Source organism: Patagioenas fasciata, chromosome 8 (genome assembly GCF_037038585.1).
Source record: "Patagioenas fasciata isolate bPatFas1 chromosome 8, bPatFas1.hap1, whole genome shotgun sequence".
Lineage (NCBI taxonomy): Eukaryota > Metazoa > Chordata > Aves > Columbiformes > Columbidae > Patagioenas > Patagioenas fasciata.
Window position 1 is genome coordinate 24,335,218 of NC_092527.1, and position 18,515 is coordinate 24,353,732.

The 18,515-nt window shown below is 41.6% G+C and overlaps 1 protein-coding gene across 1 annotated transcript; it reads left to right on the forward strand.

The window, feature by feature from the left end:
- The first annotated feature begins 193 nt into the window (after positions 1-193).
- LOC136104711 (bone morphogenetic protein 7-like) lies at positions 194-5,453 on the forward strand. Its single transcript, XM_065843881.2, has 5 exons — positions 194-476; positions 685-824; positions 1,570-1,686; positions 2,926-3,127; positions 4,807-5,453. The coding sequence occupies exons 1-5, from the start codon at positions 194-196 to the stop codon at positions 5,253-5,255; spliced, it is 1,191 nt and encodes a 396-aa protein (XP_065699953.1). The 3' UTR covers positions 5,256-5,453.
- Positions 5,454-18,515: the final 13,062 nt, after the last annotated feature.

The window sequence follows — 18,515 nt, forward strand, 5'->3', positions numbered from 1 at the left end:
CGGGCGAGGTGCGGCCGCCCACCCCCGGGGGAAGCGGCCATCGGGGCTGAGCACCCTGCCCAGTGCTCCGCGCTTTCAGCCTCGGCGGGCCGGGGCCGGCGGAAGGGCCGCTGCCCCCTCACCCCAGCGCGGTCACAGCCGCGAAGCGGCGCGGGGCACCTGCGGCCGCCTCCCCGAGAGAGCGCCGCCGACCATGGCGGCCCGCCGGCTGTGGCTGTGGCTGGCCTGGCTGCTGAGCCTGCCGGCGATCAGCGGGCTGCCCCTGGCTCCCGGCCCGCGGGACGAGGTCCTGGCGGCGGCGTTGCAGCGGCTGCGGGAGGTCTTCGACATCGAGGAGCTGCCGCCCGACGTCCTGCCCCGCAAGAAGCCGCCGCAGTTCATGGTGGATCTCTTCAACAAGGTGGCCGACGCCAACGGCATCACCCGCGCTCCGGGGCTGCTGGAGGGCGACGTGGTGCGCAGCTTTGAGGACCGAGGTGAGCCGAGGGCGCGTTCCCCGCAGCCGAGCAGCGGCGGCGTTTCCCCAGCCGGGGAGCGGCCACCGATCCTGCTGCCGGGCCCGTGCGCATCCCGCTTCGCGTGCCCCCGCAGATCCGAGCGGAGCCCGCGGCTGCCGTGGAACACGCGGGGGTGCAGCTTGTTCTGCGGGGTCTCGCCGCGTTGCTAAAGAAGGCTCTTTTGCAGTTCACGTGGACCATTACCACTTCTACTTCGACATCAGCGCGATGGAGAAGGGCGAGCAGATGCTGAAAGCCGAGTTCAGGGTCTTCAAGCTGAAGAGAACACATGTATCTAGAAGGTCTGACGTGAAACACTTTTGCAAAGTAAGTGGGGAAATTATCTGGCAGTTAAACACTTACTTGTGTTTTCATTGATAATAATACTGAAAATGAGGAGTGCAACCGTTTACTACGTAAATCTCCTTTGTTTTTATTTAATTGTCGTCCTCACTTTTTCTTTGACTACAGCATGCAAAGAAGTAGATGCAGGGTTTTGGCCCTGGCAGTATGCTGTACTTTGCACACTATGGCAGTGAGCTGTCTATAAAGATACCTATGTCAGACCTACCTCAAACCATACCGTACTTTTCTGTGGTTTAAGATGTTTTCCAAGTCGGATTTAAATTTATTTGCTTGAGCTGCTCTAAAAAAAATAATAATAGAAATCAGAGATTCATCGGAAAATATGGCAGGTGAGGACTCTGATATCTGTGCCTTTGGTAAAAGGCATGGTTAGGCTTTTTGCAAACCTGAAGGCAAAGATGTGGAGGAACCAAAAACTTTCATGGTATCATGTTCAAAACAAAAAGCAAAGGGATGATCAGGATATCTTCCTGTAGTATCAAAATGCCCAGTATCCCACCTCTGAACACATCTACAATCAGATGTATGTAGTGATACTTGTTTTTCTATTAAACAGTCCAGAACCTACTTTTTGCCTGGTCTAGACTGACAGTACAGTTTTACAGCTACGATGTGACAGAAATGTGCATAATCTTCATCCTCCTTGTTTTGCTGGAAGAATAATTGGTTTCATTTCTTATTGTTTTGTTGTATTGCTCTCATCAAGGTGGAAGTGTATGAGCTTTTGGAGAGTGGAAGTAAACCACAAAAAAAACATCTCATTGCATCAAGATTATTGTCCCTGTACACAGAAGGCTGGGAAGTATTCAATGTCACACAAACAGTAAGCAGATAATTTTGACTTAATTTTAATTTGAAATCTCTTAAAATGACAGTCAGCTCAGAACTCCAGCATTGCCCCTATGCTGGGTTTGTGGTCTATTCAAACTGAAGGACAGCAGTAGAGGAAGAAGCTTTCTCTGTACACTCAAAAGTACACCTGGTGCTACCTGAATATAGAGGACAAGTGACTATATGGTGCTAGCAGCAGAGGCATGAGGAAGATTGAGTAACCCAACCAGTCGATAGGAGGGGCATTGGGCCAAGTATGTAATTGTGATTATAACATGTTAGTCCTTGGGCTTACTAGAGGAGATGGCATTGATTATGTGCTAAGAGTAGGTTTTAATTTCCTTTTTTTTTTTTTTCTGGTGATGTTACTACAGAACAGATGTGCAGGGTGTTTTAACATTGTATTTCTGGTATTTACCATGGTTGGATTGTTTTTCATCTAACTTCATCTGTAGACTTCTTTATTTGTTACTTTCAAGATTTGGTTTTCAAATATCCTTGTTTTGTAAATACCCTTAAACTATAACAGTATGTGAATGCTTTTCCATAGGGGGAAAAAAAAAAAAAAAAGTGTTTTAAAACATACGCTTTATTGTATTTAAATCTGTACTCTCAGTGTGTATTGTTACCTACGCTTTGTGATCAGACTGAACAGTGTGCTCGGATGGCTGGTTGAGTTGCATCTTAAGTCATGATAGCCCTGCTTGAGAATGGCCTGGTCTTATCTATTAGTCTGTAATTCTAACGATTAGATAAAGTAAATTTGCTTAATTGAGCGTTGCTTTCTTCAAATGCCATGTTTGTTAGATTGAAATGAGTTTTAATGGTATGGAAAGTCTAGGGAGTTCCTATTATTCTGTTATTAAGATTGTTATGAAAAATAAATTCCTGGCTGAAGTCAGAGAGGTTTTATTTAAATGTTAATTTTAACTCCTAGACTTGTATATTCACTAGTACATTTTCTGAAATTAATTATCTTCCTGTAAATGTAGCTTTGGGGAACACATATGATATTTTGTATTTTTAAATGTTGCGTTATTGCTTCAAATAGTAAACTCAGTTGAGTCTCAGCTATACAGTTACCTCACTTCTGTCATAATATGTGTTCTTATCTTACACTCTCATAGCATGTTAGTTGCCTGTTCCCTTTTCATAATATAAACATTTCTTAATCGTAATGCTGTAAGAAGAATATTGAAACAGTATTTTTTAATTTCCCTGTCATTACCAGGTTTCCAAGTGGGTTGGAGACAGCAGATCCAACCATGGCTTTTTGATAACTACAACACATGTATTCAACAATAGAGTTGAGCACAACCTGGTTAAGTTTGCTAAGAGCCAGGGCACTTTGCAGGAGAGTAGAAATGCTCTCCTTGTCCTCTTCACCAACAGTAACAAACGGAAATCTTCCAGCTTTGTGACCTCTCCCACAAGTAAGTTCACACGAGAGCAGCAGCTCTGTTTTAGAATCTTAACTCCATCTTCTGTTCCCTTCTGCTGCCTCATGTGTACCTAATCTCAGTATTTACTTGCAGCGTTGAACAAGTTTGAAGTTCAGCTTTGTCACTGATCAGAGTTTGATTTTATAGTTCTTACTAGTAAGTCACCAGCAGCCTAAGTTGCCTCTCCACTTAGAATAATATTGTTTGCAGGAAATATTCAAAAAGCCTACGAGGAATCTGGTTTGTTTTGATTGTGAAGGGCTATGAGTTCTATTTAAAAAAAAAATACTATTATGTTATTTAAAATTACTGTTTATGTTATTTTTGTGGTGGTGCAGTTTGCATGAAAATTGTAAATCAGGTTTAGGCTAAAAAAACTCAGTGACCTGGAAAACTTTGTGAAAATGCTGGTAAAGCAACTGTAAGTAGAGTTATTAAGTGAAGTTTTCAAGAGTGGAAGAAGCTGTTAAATAAGCAATTTAAACCTCTCTGTCCTTGGCTTGGTTTTTAAGCACCTGTTTAACTCCATTGACTAATTAGCATTGTGACTAAAGGTTCCTTTCATCAGAGACAACGCCTTCATCTCTTAAATTACAAAACAGTGTTTTACCTTTCTCACTGGTCTTCCAGTAAAACCAGCTAAGGCTGGATTTCAGAGCCTGATAAATGCAAAGAGCAAAAGTTGGGAGGAGGGACAAAAATGATTCTATTTTAGGTTTGCAGGGCTTTCTGCTAAACAATTCTATTTGCATATTAGAAAAAAAAAAAACAGGTAGGACTTGCATCGATACTAAGAAGTAGGTGGTGAAACTAATTGAAACCAAAAGTGAGGCTGGCCTGTTCTTGTTTTCCAAATGAAATTTTTATAATGAAATCCTAGATCCCAATTTAATGAGCACCAAGCTCTATGTGGAATACTGTGACAGGATTGAGAAATTTATACTCTTTTCTCAATAAAGAAACTGCCTAGGCCTGCCTGTTGTTTGTGGTTAGTGAATCTGCGCACATTGTTCTACTAGCCCGTGTATCAGTGGTTTTCAGCCTCTGGTTCTTGAGGACATTTATCAAGGCTTCTCAGAAGATACTTTAAGAGAGCAAACCTATTGTCAGTAAGCTTCATTCTCTAGCAGAGATCCATAAACCTGGTGGTAATTTTTTCAAATGCCAAAATTGAAAAATGTTTTTTTAAATACTGCTTTACAGGAACATACTGTGTTTTGCAAGTGAATGAGTAGAATTCCTGGGAGGAGAACACTGGAGAGAGAAAAAGGCTGTGATCTCCACCCTCTGTTAGCACTGCTCAGTGTGATGCTTTTTGTAGCAGTGGCTGTATAAAGACTGTTAATACCGTTCTGACCAGATTCAGGGCTGAAAAGGGCCTTTTGAGTTCACAGAATGTATTTAGTATATCACTGAGCTTTTTCCTTACATCTCTGCTAAGCTAGGGTCTTTCAGACCACAAAGTGAAACACAAGATTTGGCAGTTTTTGAAATATGGCTGAAACGGCAGTTGAATGCACACCCGTTCTGCTACTTTCACAGTTCAAGTGTCATTTTAAAATCTATTCTGAAGACTTTGATGTAGATTTATGGAACAGACTTTCATGCAGAATACTGTACTCAGGAACCAAATTTCTTTTGAGAAAAATTAACACACAACTTCCTTTCAGAACCAGAGATGGACCCTGCCAAAAATGATGCTTCAGGTGTGCCTCATGAAACTCCGATCGTTGAAAGCAGCAATGCAGGCATGAGCAGAAGAGCTCGAGCCGCTGCAATCCCCCCTGCCAAAAGCCAGGTAATAGCGTGTCATCGAAGGGAACTCTACGTTGACTTCCGTGCTATTGGCTGGTCAGGATGGATTATTTACCCAAGTGGATACAATGCATTTTATTGCAGAGGATCCTGTTTCTTCCCTTTGGGGGAAAGTCTAAATGCAACAAACCACGCTGCAGTTCAGTCCATAGTCCACACACTTAAACTGTCTCAAGATGTCAGCACGCCCTGCTGTGTACCAGATGAATTGAAGTCCCTCAATCTTCTTTACTTTGATGACAAAGAGAACGTGGTCCTTAAAAATTATAAAGACATGGTGGCAACGAGGTGTGGTTGTCATTAGTAAGACCCTTTTTTGTCTGGATTTGGCGTGCACCTGGATTCACTCCCTTGTTTGCCACTGAAGATACCAAGGGAGACGTCATTTCAGTTTACAGTGCAGGAGAGCCAGAAACTCAGCTGTGCTTCAGATCCTTATGCCCTCACCATGGCCATGTGGAAAGATGTTTAAGTCTGGCTTTCAAAGAGCCATGGGATTCTGGAGGGTATGCTGACCTGCATGGAAAGCTCTTTGAGGAACTTGCTACATGAAGAATTTGAAACACATTAAATTGAACATTCGAATTAAGGTCTTGTTCTGCATACTGAGGCTCAGAATTTCCTGTGAATTCATAGGAAGTGGTATCCTGCCTCAGTTCAGGATGGGATGCAGGTCTTTTAGTAACAACAACCTTATTCGGTTTTGACTGCATGATCCAGGGAGGATGTACACGCCTACATAGAGCTTTCAGGATAAGTGTTTGCCCAGAGCTGATCTCAGAGGCCTCTACCATCTACAGATCATGTATTAGCCAGAAATGCATTTCTTCCACCTGTTTCTTATACAGCTTTACAAAATGCAGACAGAGACCTGCCTCTAAGTCCCCCCAGGACTTGCTAGCCAATCCGAGGGAACACATAGGTCAGTGTTTGTCTGGGAATCAGCAGACTTGGCTTTCGACTCAGGCCTGCACATCTGTATGATGAAGGGTCCCCCCCTCTCTGTAAAAGTATTCTCTTCCACTGTGTTCTGTTGTGGTTGTTGGGCTCTGTGGCAGAAAAAATGCCTTTGTGTGTTTCTACAGTGACTGTACAGTGGCATCCTAAAACTTGGGTCAGAATCCCCATAGTTTAGCAGGAAGAAAGAAGACCGCTAAGCTTTGGAGGTCTGTGAGAACATACTGGATGCTGGCCTGGTCCTGTATCTGAGCCAAGTTTGATGGAAGGTACCCACTGATTCCTTTCCATTCTTCCTTGGAGAATATGACGTAGAGTGGGAAGAGGCCCCCTATGGTCTTTTAGTCTTGCTACAATTTAATGCAGGTAACCAGCCCATTGCAGTTCCTCAGTCAACTCATTGAGTTGTAACTTAAGCCTAATTAGGTTTCTTGTCTCCATTAATCCTTGAAGGAGACTGCCTACCCACAGAACATGACATCTCTTGTGGGTAGAAATTTCGTGGAGATTTTTTTTACTCCAATTAGATTAAAAAATAAACATGTAAATGTTTTTCTTTCTGTAAATATTGATGTCTGTAAGAAATTAATTTTATTTAAAACCAAAACACTTGAAGTGTATTAACTTAATCTGTAATATAAAATGTTAATTTTCAAATAAATGTAACATTGGTCTGATTTTATTTATTTATTTATTTATTTATTTATTTATTTATTTATTTATTTATTTATTTTATTTGAGCGTCCTCCCTAGAGTCATTAATCAAATACTTTCCCACAAGAGAGGACATTCCCAATGGCTTCAGTGGGCACTGTATCAAGTCCTCTGACTCCATGTCAGAGTACTGTGGATAAGCAGAATAGATGTGTTTCACTTCAGGGAGAATCCAGTAATTATTCCTGAAATGAAACTTGCATTGAAGCTTCTTGTAACTCTCACTTGAGTTAGGTGTAGAGATTAAAGCCCTTGAGGTTGGTCACATGTGGTACTGGTAACAAAACCTACCTTGTGCAGGTTCTAAACTTCTCCTACCTGAGGTGGTTTCAGTTTTCCTGGTGCTTAAGGCCTTATTTTCATGTGTGTTGTAATATCTTTGGATACCATCATTGAAATTTCACTAGATTAGAAAGCCAAGACAAAAGAAATACCATTATTCACAGGTACAATATATGGATGAGAAGACTGTGCCCCATGTGTGTAGGCCAAGTACGTGCTTATCTGAACCACAGTCTGGAATGGGTGGAACAGAGGAGCGAGCCTGAGCAAGTCAAGAATTTATAACAAAAGCATGGCATATGTGGGTCAGTGTGGAGAGAAGGGTTTTCTCCTGCTTACTTTTTTCTCTGGAAGGCTGCAGTGGCTCTTGTAAGTATCAGCAGAGCTGTGACACTCTGATATCAGAACAGCTCCAAGAGCAGGTCTTGCTGCTGGGAGCAGCAGTTGAGGCAAAGGAGTTGGTGCTCAGTCCAGGCTGGAACAGGAAGTGGAGTGTTCATGCAGCTCATTTCTGTTAGTGGCAAAAGGCTTGATTCCCACAAGCCAGGGAAACAGGCTGTAATAGGGCTCCTGTATCTCCATCCAGCAGACCATGTGTTGAACTGGTGGTGTGTGAGCTGTATGGCACAGTCACAGGGACCCCAGTACGACTGAATGTTTCAAGCCTGTTGTATACGCCTAGCATGGCAGAACAAAAGTGTTCATCCTTTCTGCAGAACAGCCTGTTGTCACCACACTGACCATATTGCCTCACGTTCAGAATTCCCAGACAAGTGGCCAAAATCTTCCTCTGCCTGCATAAAACTTCTGTGCAGCTGGGAAAAACAAAGCAAAACAACACGATGTTTTGATCTTGCTATATGATCACGCTGGTGAAGCAGAATAAAGCTGGTAGCAGGGTGGTGCTAATGGCTGCGTCAGCCGCGCCCAGCCATTGGATTCAGTGCCATTGGCAAAGGGACTTTGGAGAGCACGAAGGGTCATAATCTCACTTCAGTGGTTTGTTTTCTAGGCTGCTGTTTTGCACTTTTCACTGCAGAAGTATTTGTGGTGTTCCTTGCAGGAACCACACCTTGGGAGTGGGAAAATGTACCTACAGTGAGAGTCCAGACAAGGTCATTTCTGAATGTTACCTATGCTTCTTTTGGTAGGGGCCCTAAGAACTGAAGCCAGAAGTTTTCACTGTCAAATAATGCTGGGAGACGGACTGCATTTGGAACGGACTGGCTGAGGCAGGTTCTGTGTCCAACACACTCTGGTCTTCTGTCTGATGTGACAGATGCTTCTAGCACCATGTATCAGCTGCATCCTTCACTGCTCAACTCAGAGAATTGTCTATTTGTTTGCAGGATTTCTTAATGGCTTTCTTCTTCTTTTAGAAACCAGGAAGAAAAAAAAGAGGAAAAATTTCTATTGAAAAGCAAGTATGATTAATAAATAAATGATGGGCACATTGATTATTAGCCAACATAGTGTTGCCCTACCATAAGTGAAATATGCACAGTCAGGCTAGGATCACTCAGTAGTTTTGCACGCATTAAATTATTTTTTCTGCACCACTCAACATAGCCTCATTATGCCCCATTAAATCTTCATAATTAAAACAAAATATATTGGAATTGTTTATCCTGGACTTTGTAGGGAAATGAGATTCATAATAATGCCAAGGGAAGAAATTTACACTACACCAGAACTTGTAATTAGAATAACAATTAAGGATAAGTATGCTTTTTTTTTTTTTTTTTTTTTTGGAAAAAAAGGTACTTTTTTTTTTGTTATTCATTAACTGAAACATGTAAGAATTCCAAAATAAAAAATGCTACACTTTGGAGTCTTGGTTTAGTCAGAATGTCATACATTAAGGTGGCATACCAGAAAGCAAGAGCTGGGGTTTTGGAGGGAATAGGGGTAGTCTTCAGCATGGACAGCCTGGAAAATTATTTTTTCCTCAGATTGTGTGTTGTTATACCATGTTGCATCACAACAGCAGAAATAGAAAACAAAGCTGGCAGCGAACTTCATTGTGATAAATACTGTACAGAGACGTAGGAGGAGGACACTTGGCCCCGAAGAGCTCTCCTTCTGAAGTGCAGGAACAAAACCAAATGACTGCAGATTTTATACGCAGGATGCCGCCAACACACCAGAGACTGAATTCAGAGGTAAACAGAATAACAACCCCACATCAAAGGACTGAGAGCCTTGCAGCATCTTTCCCCTGCCTCCAGCTCCACACGTCACCAAGGGTACAGACACCACAGGCATGGGGCTGCCTGTGCCAGCTCAGGCAGTGGCTGGAAGCAGAGTGCCCTGTTAGCTGTTCACAGTGATGCATCTGTACAACAATCAGCTCTGCAACTCAGGGTTTGCTGGCTTGGATCTCTGGCAGCTCATGGGTCTCTGCATCCTCTCCATAGCATGGGATCAGTGTGATTCTTCTCTGGTAAATAACACACCTTGCATTTTTTACTCACAGGCACATGGAAAGCAGCATTTCAGAAGCAGAAAGATTCAGACAATGTCTAGGAAGAGAACCCAACCCCATGGTAAAGTTGTAGGGTTATGTGCAACCCCATGATAGTTTGGCCTGGGTTTGAAACTGAAGAGATCCAGGTACACGAGGTATGTGCAGTCACACTCATCATTGCGTATGGTGGGCAGAGCGCTAAACCTGGTCCTGACAACACTGCAGTGGGATGGTGGTGTGATCTGGGTATGTTGTGGAGGAGAGCTAATGGTAAAGAGCACTAATCCACAAGAGATCAGACTTCCACGGTCTCTTGTTTGTAGAAATGTTTGTTTTAAGGGGTTTCTGTGATGCTCCTCTCATGAGGTATAGATGGTGGGAAGGTGCTTCTTGGCACTAAAGCAGGGGGGAGGGATATGCCGGGCGTGTCCTGGGGTGGGTAAAGCAGAAGGGATGGGCTTGGGGAAATTGATGTGGGATGGTTTCCTTTGTGAGGGAGGAGATAACTTAAACGTGCCTGCCCTCAGGAAGCTGGAGCACAGCAGTGCTGTAAGCAGCTGAAAAGCCTCTGCTCTATTCTGTCTACTCTGCAGGCTTGAAAGTTTTGTTCAGTATAAGGCATCCAGTTAGGAATGCTTTGAGTTGCTTCCAGACTGCCTGGGGTAGTTACTATTGTTCATGTAGGAAATGGGGCATTTAACGTGCTTTACTTGAAAGACCCCTGGAGAACAGTATTTGATTCATAGCTCTGGAACTTGTCTCCTGAAAAAGAGAGAAGCTGGGTGCCTATCATAAGTCCCAGGGCTTTTGCACCGATACCGAACCCTCCAGATTGTCTCCAGTCCCCTTAAAATCACACATGCAGGTTCTTTCTTATGCATACCAATGGGCACATGCATTCATGTTTAGGGACATCCTCCTTGTTTGTCCCAAACTGCTTCCCGAAGGATGGTGCTACTTACCTGTAACAGAGGTGGAGTGCTGCAAGCTAACTGGAGAACATTGCCACATCCAGAGGGTGCATTTCAATGGCTTTGTGCGAAAGTATGTCACACCTAGGCCATGTCCCCTTCTGGCACTGAGCATAGCTCGCCTCCAAAGAGAGCAGTTAGCAGGTGTGAATTGACCTTTGGCGAATGAGACAATTGTGCCTTAAAGTAGCTAATTAAATACTGGTTTTATTGCTAGAAGACATTCATAGAATAAGAGGGACTGCTAACTTGCTGTTGTCACAAGGTTGTGCGCAGCTACAGATTTATGCAGATACTAACTGCCCTAATTCAGAACTAGATCACAGCCTGTCTTGGTTCTGGAGAACAAAAGCTGTAGGTTTTGCCTATAAGTGGGAAAATGACCTGTTACTGAGAAGTGACTGGCCTAGCTGAAACCATGATCTGGTGATTCTGTAAATCCAGGCTGCATTACACAAAGTAGCATTACAGCATAAATTCCAGTACACTGGTTCAGATTTGCTCACAAAAATCTTGCTTGGTTAACTGTCAGGTTAAACGAAGTTACCAGGCGGCATAAAACTGGTGTGTGTACTTAAAAATCAGTACAGACTCTACTGTGTTCCGTGTAGGAATCAACTGTAAGTCCATGCCAAATTTTCTGCTGAGTGTGCTGAGCCAGTGCCGGTGGTCAGGGAACCATGTCCTCAAAAGCGGTAGGAAAAAAAAAAAAAGTATATTTTCCCCAAAACGTGTCTAAAATTTGCTGGGGCTAAATCAAGCTAAAAATTGAGCCAGCTTTCCTGAGAGTGAAAGCCCTATGGCTGAAAGTGCTGCTGGGAATAAACAATCACAATTTTCAGAATAAACACTGAATTCTGGGTCACAACTGCTACTCCTTGGATTTCTATTTTACTGCTGGAGTCCAGGCTGCAAGTGGAAGGCATCAAGGTTTTAGTGGTTCAAAGTCAGAATTAGAACAGATATGTTGCAAGAAAAATAATTGGGCAATAGGAGTTTAAACTGATTTATTGACTGGAGAAACAGATATTTGCTGTTAGAACTTAAACATCATCTCAATTTAAAAAACAAACAAACAAAAAAACAACAACCAAACATAAGCACATTAGATAATCCACTTGATATCAAACTTTACTAGATCAACCAAAACAAATTTTGAGAATTGTTTCAGTTTATTTAGTAAGATTTATGCTTTCTGTACCACAGAAAGGACTATGCACCATGTTGGGGGAATGGAAGAAGTGATTTAGTTTGCCATTTCTAAAATTCTCCTGTGCTTTATTTATCAAAACTACTCAAAAATAGAATCACAGAAAAAAAAAAATAGGCTGGAAAGAGCCTCTAGATATTATTTTTGTCCAACTCTCTGGTCAAAGCAGGGTTCACTTCAAAGACAGAGCAGAGTACTCAGGACCCTGTCCAGGTGAGTTATGTCTGTCTCAAAAGATGGAGATCTGATCACATCTCTCAACCTCTGTCCCAGTGCACACCCACTCCCAGCGTATTTCCCTGGATCTTGTGACTATGCTCTTGCTAATGCAAACTAAAAGGGTGTTACAAGTTACTCTTCAACACTGCATAGATGTACCAAGGGTGTATGATCAAGTCCTTATCTGCAGGGAGCCCCAGTAACCTAAGGAGCCAGCCACTGGCATGTCCCGAAATACGGGGTTGTTCCCTCTGAGGGAACTTTCTGAAGGTGGCATTTAGTTTTAGTGCTGGGTTTTGACAGAGTTTTTCTGCTTCTTTTTTCACTGAGATCTTGTCTTGATAAAGAAAATTTCAAAACCTCATGTTTATTTTAAGATTATGACAATGCAAAAACATTTCAAAATTCTCAAATGTTTCTCTGGAAATGCACAGTTCCTGAGTGAATTTCTTTACACTTATATATTAACCTAGAAAGTTCACACATGTTGGCTAAATATCTGCATAGATTACAAACTGAAAGTAGTTAATTTATTTTCACATGGTATTGTAAAACTATACAAAACATTGCTTTCTACTTTTCTGGTGGAAAATGGATCAACAGGTAACTAACATATACTTATCATTTCTGAGATGTCTTGAGACTTCCTAGGATTATTTCTCCCAGATTATAAGATGACCTTATTTCCAAATATAATTTATAATTATTATTGCTGTAACAATATTTCTGTTTCACAAGGATACATTGTCACAGGTACTGTGTTTTCAGCTGTTTTTACAGGTTCAAGTCCTATTACCAACTGTAGTGACTTCTACCAACATGAGGTTTTGATCTGGACTGCTTCTTGTGTGAATGGGCTGGCAGGTGGCTGAGACTTGGGGAAAATGCGGCTGAGATTCACTTCACCCAACTTCAGGTATCGACAACACAGACACCAACATGTGGTCAAATTAATCCCACCGCAAGTGGCTTATCTGGAGTCCTACAAGAGCCTGGTAGTCTTAGAGCTGGACCCCAAGACTAACGTCCCACTGGCAGAACAGTGATGATAGGTAGTTACCAAGTGACATTTTCAAACTGGCCTGAGATCTTCAGGAGCCAAATACTGTTGTACAGGTGGATGGGAGTCCAAGGCTGCAGCACACTTGCTGTTTCCAGCTGCCCACCAGCTTGCTCCCTGGAAGGCTGCTACCACTACTGATGTACTGCACTTGAGGTAGATCCATGACCACTGAAGTCACCATCTGGCTACTCATATTGGTTTATACATGTGACAGCTCAGAAGCTGTTTCAAAGCTGCAGTCTTTGGTAAATGGACAGGACAGACCATGGCTGCACACCAGGATACCAGCTGCCTCTGTAGTTCAACACCTTCCAACCTCACTGCTTTCCTGCAGCAGATACTGCACAGGAGTGGGCAGAGATATTCCTCCCCATTGCATGTGAATTTTCAGGGTCAAGCACGTAAATCAGCTTTCAAATTTTTGCATGCCAAAAAGCTAAAAGAAAAAGTTTACTCAAAATAATGTCAGAGTTCCATAATCTTTTATTCTGATCTCAACAACATAATTTTACATTTAAAATATAAAGTTATTTTTGAGTTTTCTTCATTACTGGTGCCTTTTGAACATTTTGAAACAAAAAGTCAAAAGGGCAGGTGTGTTTTGTTTGTTGGTTTTGTTTGTTTGTTGTTTTCTGTGAACAGCTTCACTGTTCAAAGATCAAGATTTATTTCTTTAAAAGAAAATAGTTAAAATATTCTGAAGATGTTCATTCTCATTCTGGGCAGCAAGAGACGTGTTCTGAGACTTGTGATTGCAACTCTAACATGCGTATAAAATGTGAATGTAAACTTTGAAAGCGTAAATGTAACTTGCCTAAGGACAGGCTAAAAAATAAACCTAACTTTAAAAAAATGTATTCAAATGAAGGTTTGAACATTGGAAATCCTAAATAACTCCAGAGAATGCCAGCAGGGTTCTCTGCTTCCATCTAGCCAGGCAGCACAAACAAACTGATTAATAGCACAACCATGGCTGTTCCACTTCTCCTGTTGTTTCTTGACAGCTCATAAATGTATGACAGCTCATGAATGTATCAGTTGCTGCTTGATTAAGAACAGCCTTAGGTATAAGAAGTCCATCAGATGCCCAGAGCTCTGTGCTACTCAATGCCACCCAACATTACCTTCTTTGCCACACACTGTCATGAGATCAGCAGTTTGTGGTAACTCCTGTGTGCTCTTTGTCCGTACAGAAGTCATCGAGGCAGTCTATGCATGTTTCATTGATAGGTAAGTGAGCTTTCAAGTTCCACGATGCCTGATAACCTGTTCCAGTTCAAAGTCCTGTCTCAAGCCTTCCCTACTTATTTCACCAAATATTCCAAGGTGCCTGAGACAGGAAGAGGACCTGCATTTTAAGGTAAGAAAATGGGACAGAGGGCACAGGAAAGGTTGGAGAGAGGGTTTTGTGGTCCTCGCTTAAGAAAATATGTTGGGAACGATAAGCATCATTTAGCTGGAGGTGAAAGGCTGAAAGGTAATATGGATGGTCTCTGAAGTTGATTTTTTTTTTAATGCTTTAGGACCCTGCCCTAAATTTTGCATGACCCTTTATTGCCTTGCTCTTAAACCTGAAGAATGAATTATGATTTCCTCCTTTCCTTCATTCACGTAATATTCAGCTTATTTAAATTGTTCCATCTCATTGTCTGAATCTACAAATCTTTGAACTTCAGTGAACACCATTATCAGTGTTTCAGTAATGCCTTTCACTAGAAATACTCTATCACGGAGCATCCAGATCCTTGGAAATAACTCCAGAGGGATTTGGATGGAGACAGGCCTAGTCCTGTTTTCCCATTGAATCAAACTTTTTCTCACTCTTACAGCTGCTTCTTTGGAAGTCTTTTCTCACAGATCTTGGTTAGAAGACTCATTTTAGTGGGAAAGAGCACATCCGAGAAGCAGCATCTTTATATGACATCTACATCAAACAAACAAACAAAACACACAACCAAAAAAAAAAAAAAAAAAAAAAAAAAAAGAAACCCCAAAACCCAAACAATCCATTTGAAAACCAGTGTTGTTTTACTTCAACAAAATCTGCACTCTGAGTCACTTCAAATGGAAAGGGGACTGGGCATAGGTCTAGTAAAGGCACAGCTCCAGGCAGAGAGCTGTTACTACTGAACAAGCCTCTGGCTGACTAATCCTCTTGTGCTAGTGGAGAACAACACCTCTTGTGCTCTATGGAAAGGGAAGGCAAAGTATAGATTTTGGACTATCTTCTGCATGTTCATGCAGTTCTGGTCATAGGACTATAGTCCTGGTCAGCTCTGAGAGGAAACACATTTTTCTCTGACACAGAACTATACGGTGGAAGGGAGAGGAGATGTCTGTGTATCTAATTGAAACTTGGTGTGACCTGGGATGAATGAGTATAATACTTGTGGGGACATAAAACTAAGGGGTTGTGGGATTGGGTCTGGCATACTACATGACTTCTCGCTGGTGTGTAATTTAAGCTAATATCCTTCCCTTTCCAAGCACTTCCTCTACCATGTCCTGAAATTTCTGTCCAAATCTGTTGATTGCTCAGGCTTTGATTAGAGACTTCCCTCTTCTGCGTTGCATGTTCCCATATCTGAGCGTTATGTAATTTCAGTGCAGATAGCAGGTCTCAAATGAGAAAAAAAATATATCCAGTATATGCAGCCCCCATTTAAGAAAAAAAAAACCAACAACAAAAAACCCCAAAAACTTACTTTCATTAAAAGTGTGACTAGGAATGTAAAAGTTCAATTACCAGAATGCATTTGCTTTGTACATTTTAAACCTGCTGTAGCTATATAACAGGCATATGCAGTTGGGTCTAATTGCTGCTTTCCAGCTTGGTCTAATTGATGCTCTGATTTGCAGTCACCTACCTCTATGAGCCCATGTTTCATTACATTTTACCCATGCTCCTGAAATACTAAAATCCCCATGGGGAGAAATAGATTACAGCAATCCAGAGCTTTTGTGTGTGAACTGACAGTTCTTTATCCCTTGTACTTTTGTCCATCTACACATGAACAATGAAAATACAGTAGGTTTACAAAGAAATGTGTTAGTTACATCAAAATACTCCTAACTTAGGCAAGCATAACTCCTTTGAAACTCAATGGGAGTTTTACTTGAACTCTAAATAAAAACTGCAGTGGTATAAAATTAGATCAGAGAGATTTTCATAACCTAATTGGGATGTTTGTATTACAAAATGGTGTTATTCTCAGTTTCTGTTCACAATTACAATGAAAAAGTTCTTTGCTGAAGAATGTGTTAGTATTTTCTATGGAAAATGATTAACAAAAATAAAGCTTTTGAAATATGCAAACTTTGTGGTTCTAGCTTTAAATAAGCATTTCAGTCATCATAAAAAAGCCTCTCTAATGTCTCCTGCAGCTTTGATTTCAAACATGTCACATTCTTCATTAAAGCAATCATTGTTAAAACAGAGGGACATAAAGCAACATAGGATTTATTCCTTCATTAAACTGATGATCCGTATATGAAGCCAATTAACATTATGAGTCTGGTGAACATCAAGTGTAAAGAGGTTACAGAAAATTAAAAGCAGTCACCTTGGTCTTTAGATAAAGAAAGAACACTTTTACATTATAAATTATAAGAGTGTCCAAGCGGGACAAATCGGCAAATTTGGTTAATTGGAAAATACATTTTATTGCACATGAATTAGGGTAAAATAACCTTTTAGCTGCTAGTCTTATTTTGTGGTCAGGTATTGGGAATCATGGGAAAGGAGGTGTTTGGACATGGAAAGGCAAGAGAGCCATTTCATCAAACTTGAGTCATTCGGACTTTCTTGAATTTTTCAAATGATCCCTCAAAGCTGAGTACTCTCAAGGAAAATGTTCATTCAGTGATTTTTCTCATCAGTTCAGTTCTAGGCTTTATTGTCATGGGAGTAAAGTTAAAAGAGGTGTGTTTGCATGTGCTGCACATGAACAGTTCTACTTTAAGACAGACACAATCAGCAAAACATCTATCCAGAATTATATTTACTTGGACCTTTCCTTGCAGACCTAGTAACTGATACTGATGTAGTAGTAGTACTAATAATTAATAGTAATAATGAATGTATGTGAAGAGAGACCTTAAGGACTTTGCATAAAAAGGGATTTTGTTGTTATTTTTTTTTCTTCTGAAATATCGTAGCTCTACTTTGTGTGTGTTTTCAAGCTTCAGCTAGTTTTGAATGCTTGCCTTCGATAGCTAGATGTCAGGAACTACCAGAAAAATATTAGCCATGATCTAAAACAGTTTACTGTTTTGGTTTTGGTTTTTGGTTTGGTTTGTTGTTTTGGTTTGATTTCGTTTGTGTTTTGGTTTTGGTGGGGTTTTTTTTGTTTTTCTCCCTGTGGTCCCAGCTTTGCAGGGAAGCGCCTGCAGAAGGGGGATACGTGGAGCCCCAGAAGCAGCCCTGACAGCAGTGTTACCGCAGGGAAGGTGCTAGCAGCCCTGACAGCAGTGTTACCGCAGGGAAGGTGCTGACACAGCGCTACACCCAGCGGGCCGGGCCGGGCGCGGCCGGGGCTGCCGGAGGGCGCGGAGCGGCGGGCGCTCTCCGTGGTGCTGAAACGCGCCGCTGCCCCTGGGCTGAGGCCGCCCGAGAACGCCACCCAACACTGCGAAGCACTAACTTTTAATTATGTCAACCCCACGTTTCATGCATTAAAATTAAACAGGCACCGAAATGGCGAGGGGTGGGGGATTATATATTGCTTAGTTATCTCCTTGTGTTGCAGCTGCTGCTGCTCCTGCAGAGAAAGTTCAGCCTTGCTCGGCTTAGAGTCCTTCTGCTTCTATTTAAAAAGCAGCGGCTTGGAGCACTTCCCCTGCTCCATTTCACCTTCTCTGCCTTCTGCAATACGCTGAACTTGCAGGCTTCAAACTGCAGGAGAAAGTGAGTCTTGGAGCCAAACAGCAATGCAACCCCCTGACTAGTGCAAGGCCTGGGAGTGCCATAATGAAGTTATTATTATTTTATTAGGGGTTCTTATGATAAAACACTCTCTCTTACTTTCTTCTTGATGTCAGAGAAAAAGGAAAGGGCACATCTATCTCTGTGCAAGGGGGTCCTGCAGTACTGGCCCTGTGTGGATTTTAAAACTCGGGATGGAGAGACTGGCAGGGGAGATCCAGACAGTACCTCTGGGTTATGTTCTTCTTTCTAAGGTTCATTGACCTAAAGCTTGTGCTGCTATTTTAAGGAATGCAGTCAGATTCAGAACACTGGTCTTGCATTTTGCACAGTTCTATAAAAGTAATCTCAATTCATAGTATACTTGGCTGTTCAGAGACTTGCCTGAATGATAAGTCAATATCTGTTGTCAAACAGCGATATCCCTAAAAATGTTTATGTATGTGTATACATGTAAATGTATACATATGTGTATATATGTATATATATAAACACATCTGAATGCAGCTTTCTAAATCTATAACTAGTATTCTAAAATTATAGGTGAATGGATAAGTTTAAATCAGATCAAATCAATTTGGATTTAGGATACAATTATTTTTTGCCTTACTTTGGTAAAATCGTGCTTTACAGGACTGGAACATAATCTCAACTTGATTATACATAAAGGGAATTTCCTCATTTGTGCTAGTATGAAAGGAAAATAGACCAGGCGATATTTCTAAGACTTATTAGTGTTTATTTAATGAGATCATAT

Bases quoted from the DNA above. Each gene is read 5' to 3' on its own strand.
- LOC136104711 (XM_065843881.2), top strand. From the start codon at position 194: ATGGCGGCCCGCCGGCTGTGGCTGTGGCTGGCCTGGCTGCTGAGCCTG. The intron at 477-684 runs GTGAGCCGAGGG...GCTCTTTTGCAG, and splicing joins GCGCAGCTTTGAGGACCGAG to TTCACGTGGACCATTACCAC. The intron at 1,687-2,925 runs GTAAGCAGATAA...TGTCATTACCAG, and splicing joins TATTCAATGTCACACAAACA to GTTTCCAAGTGGGTTGGAGA.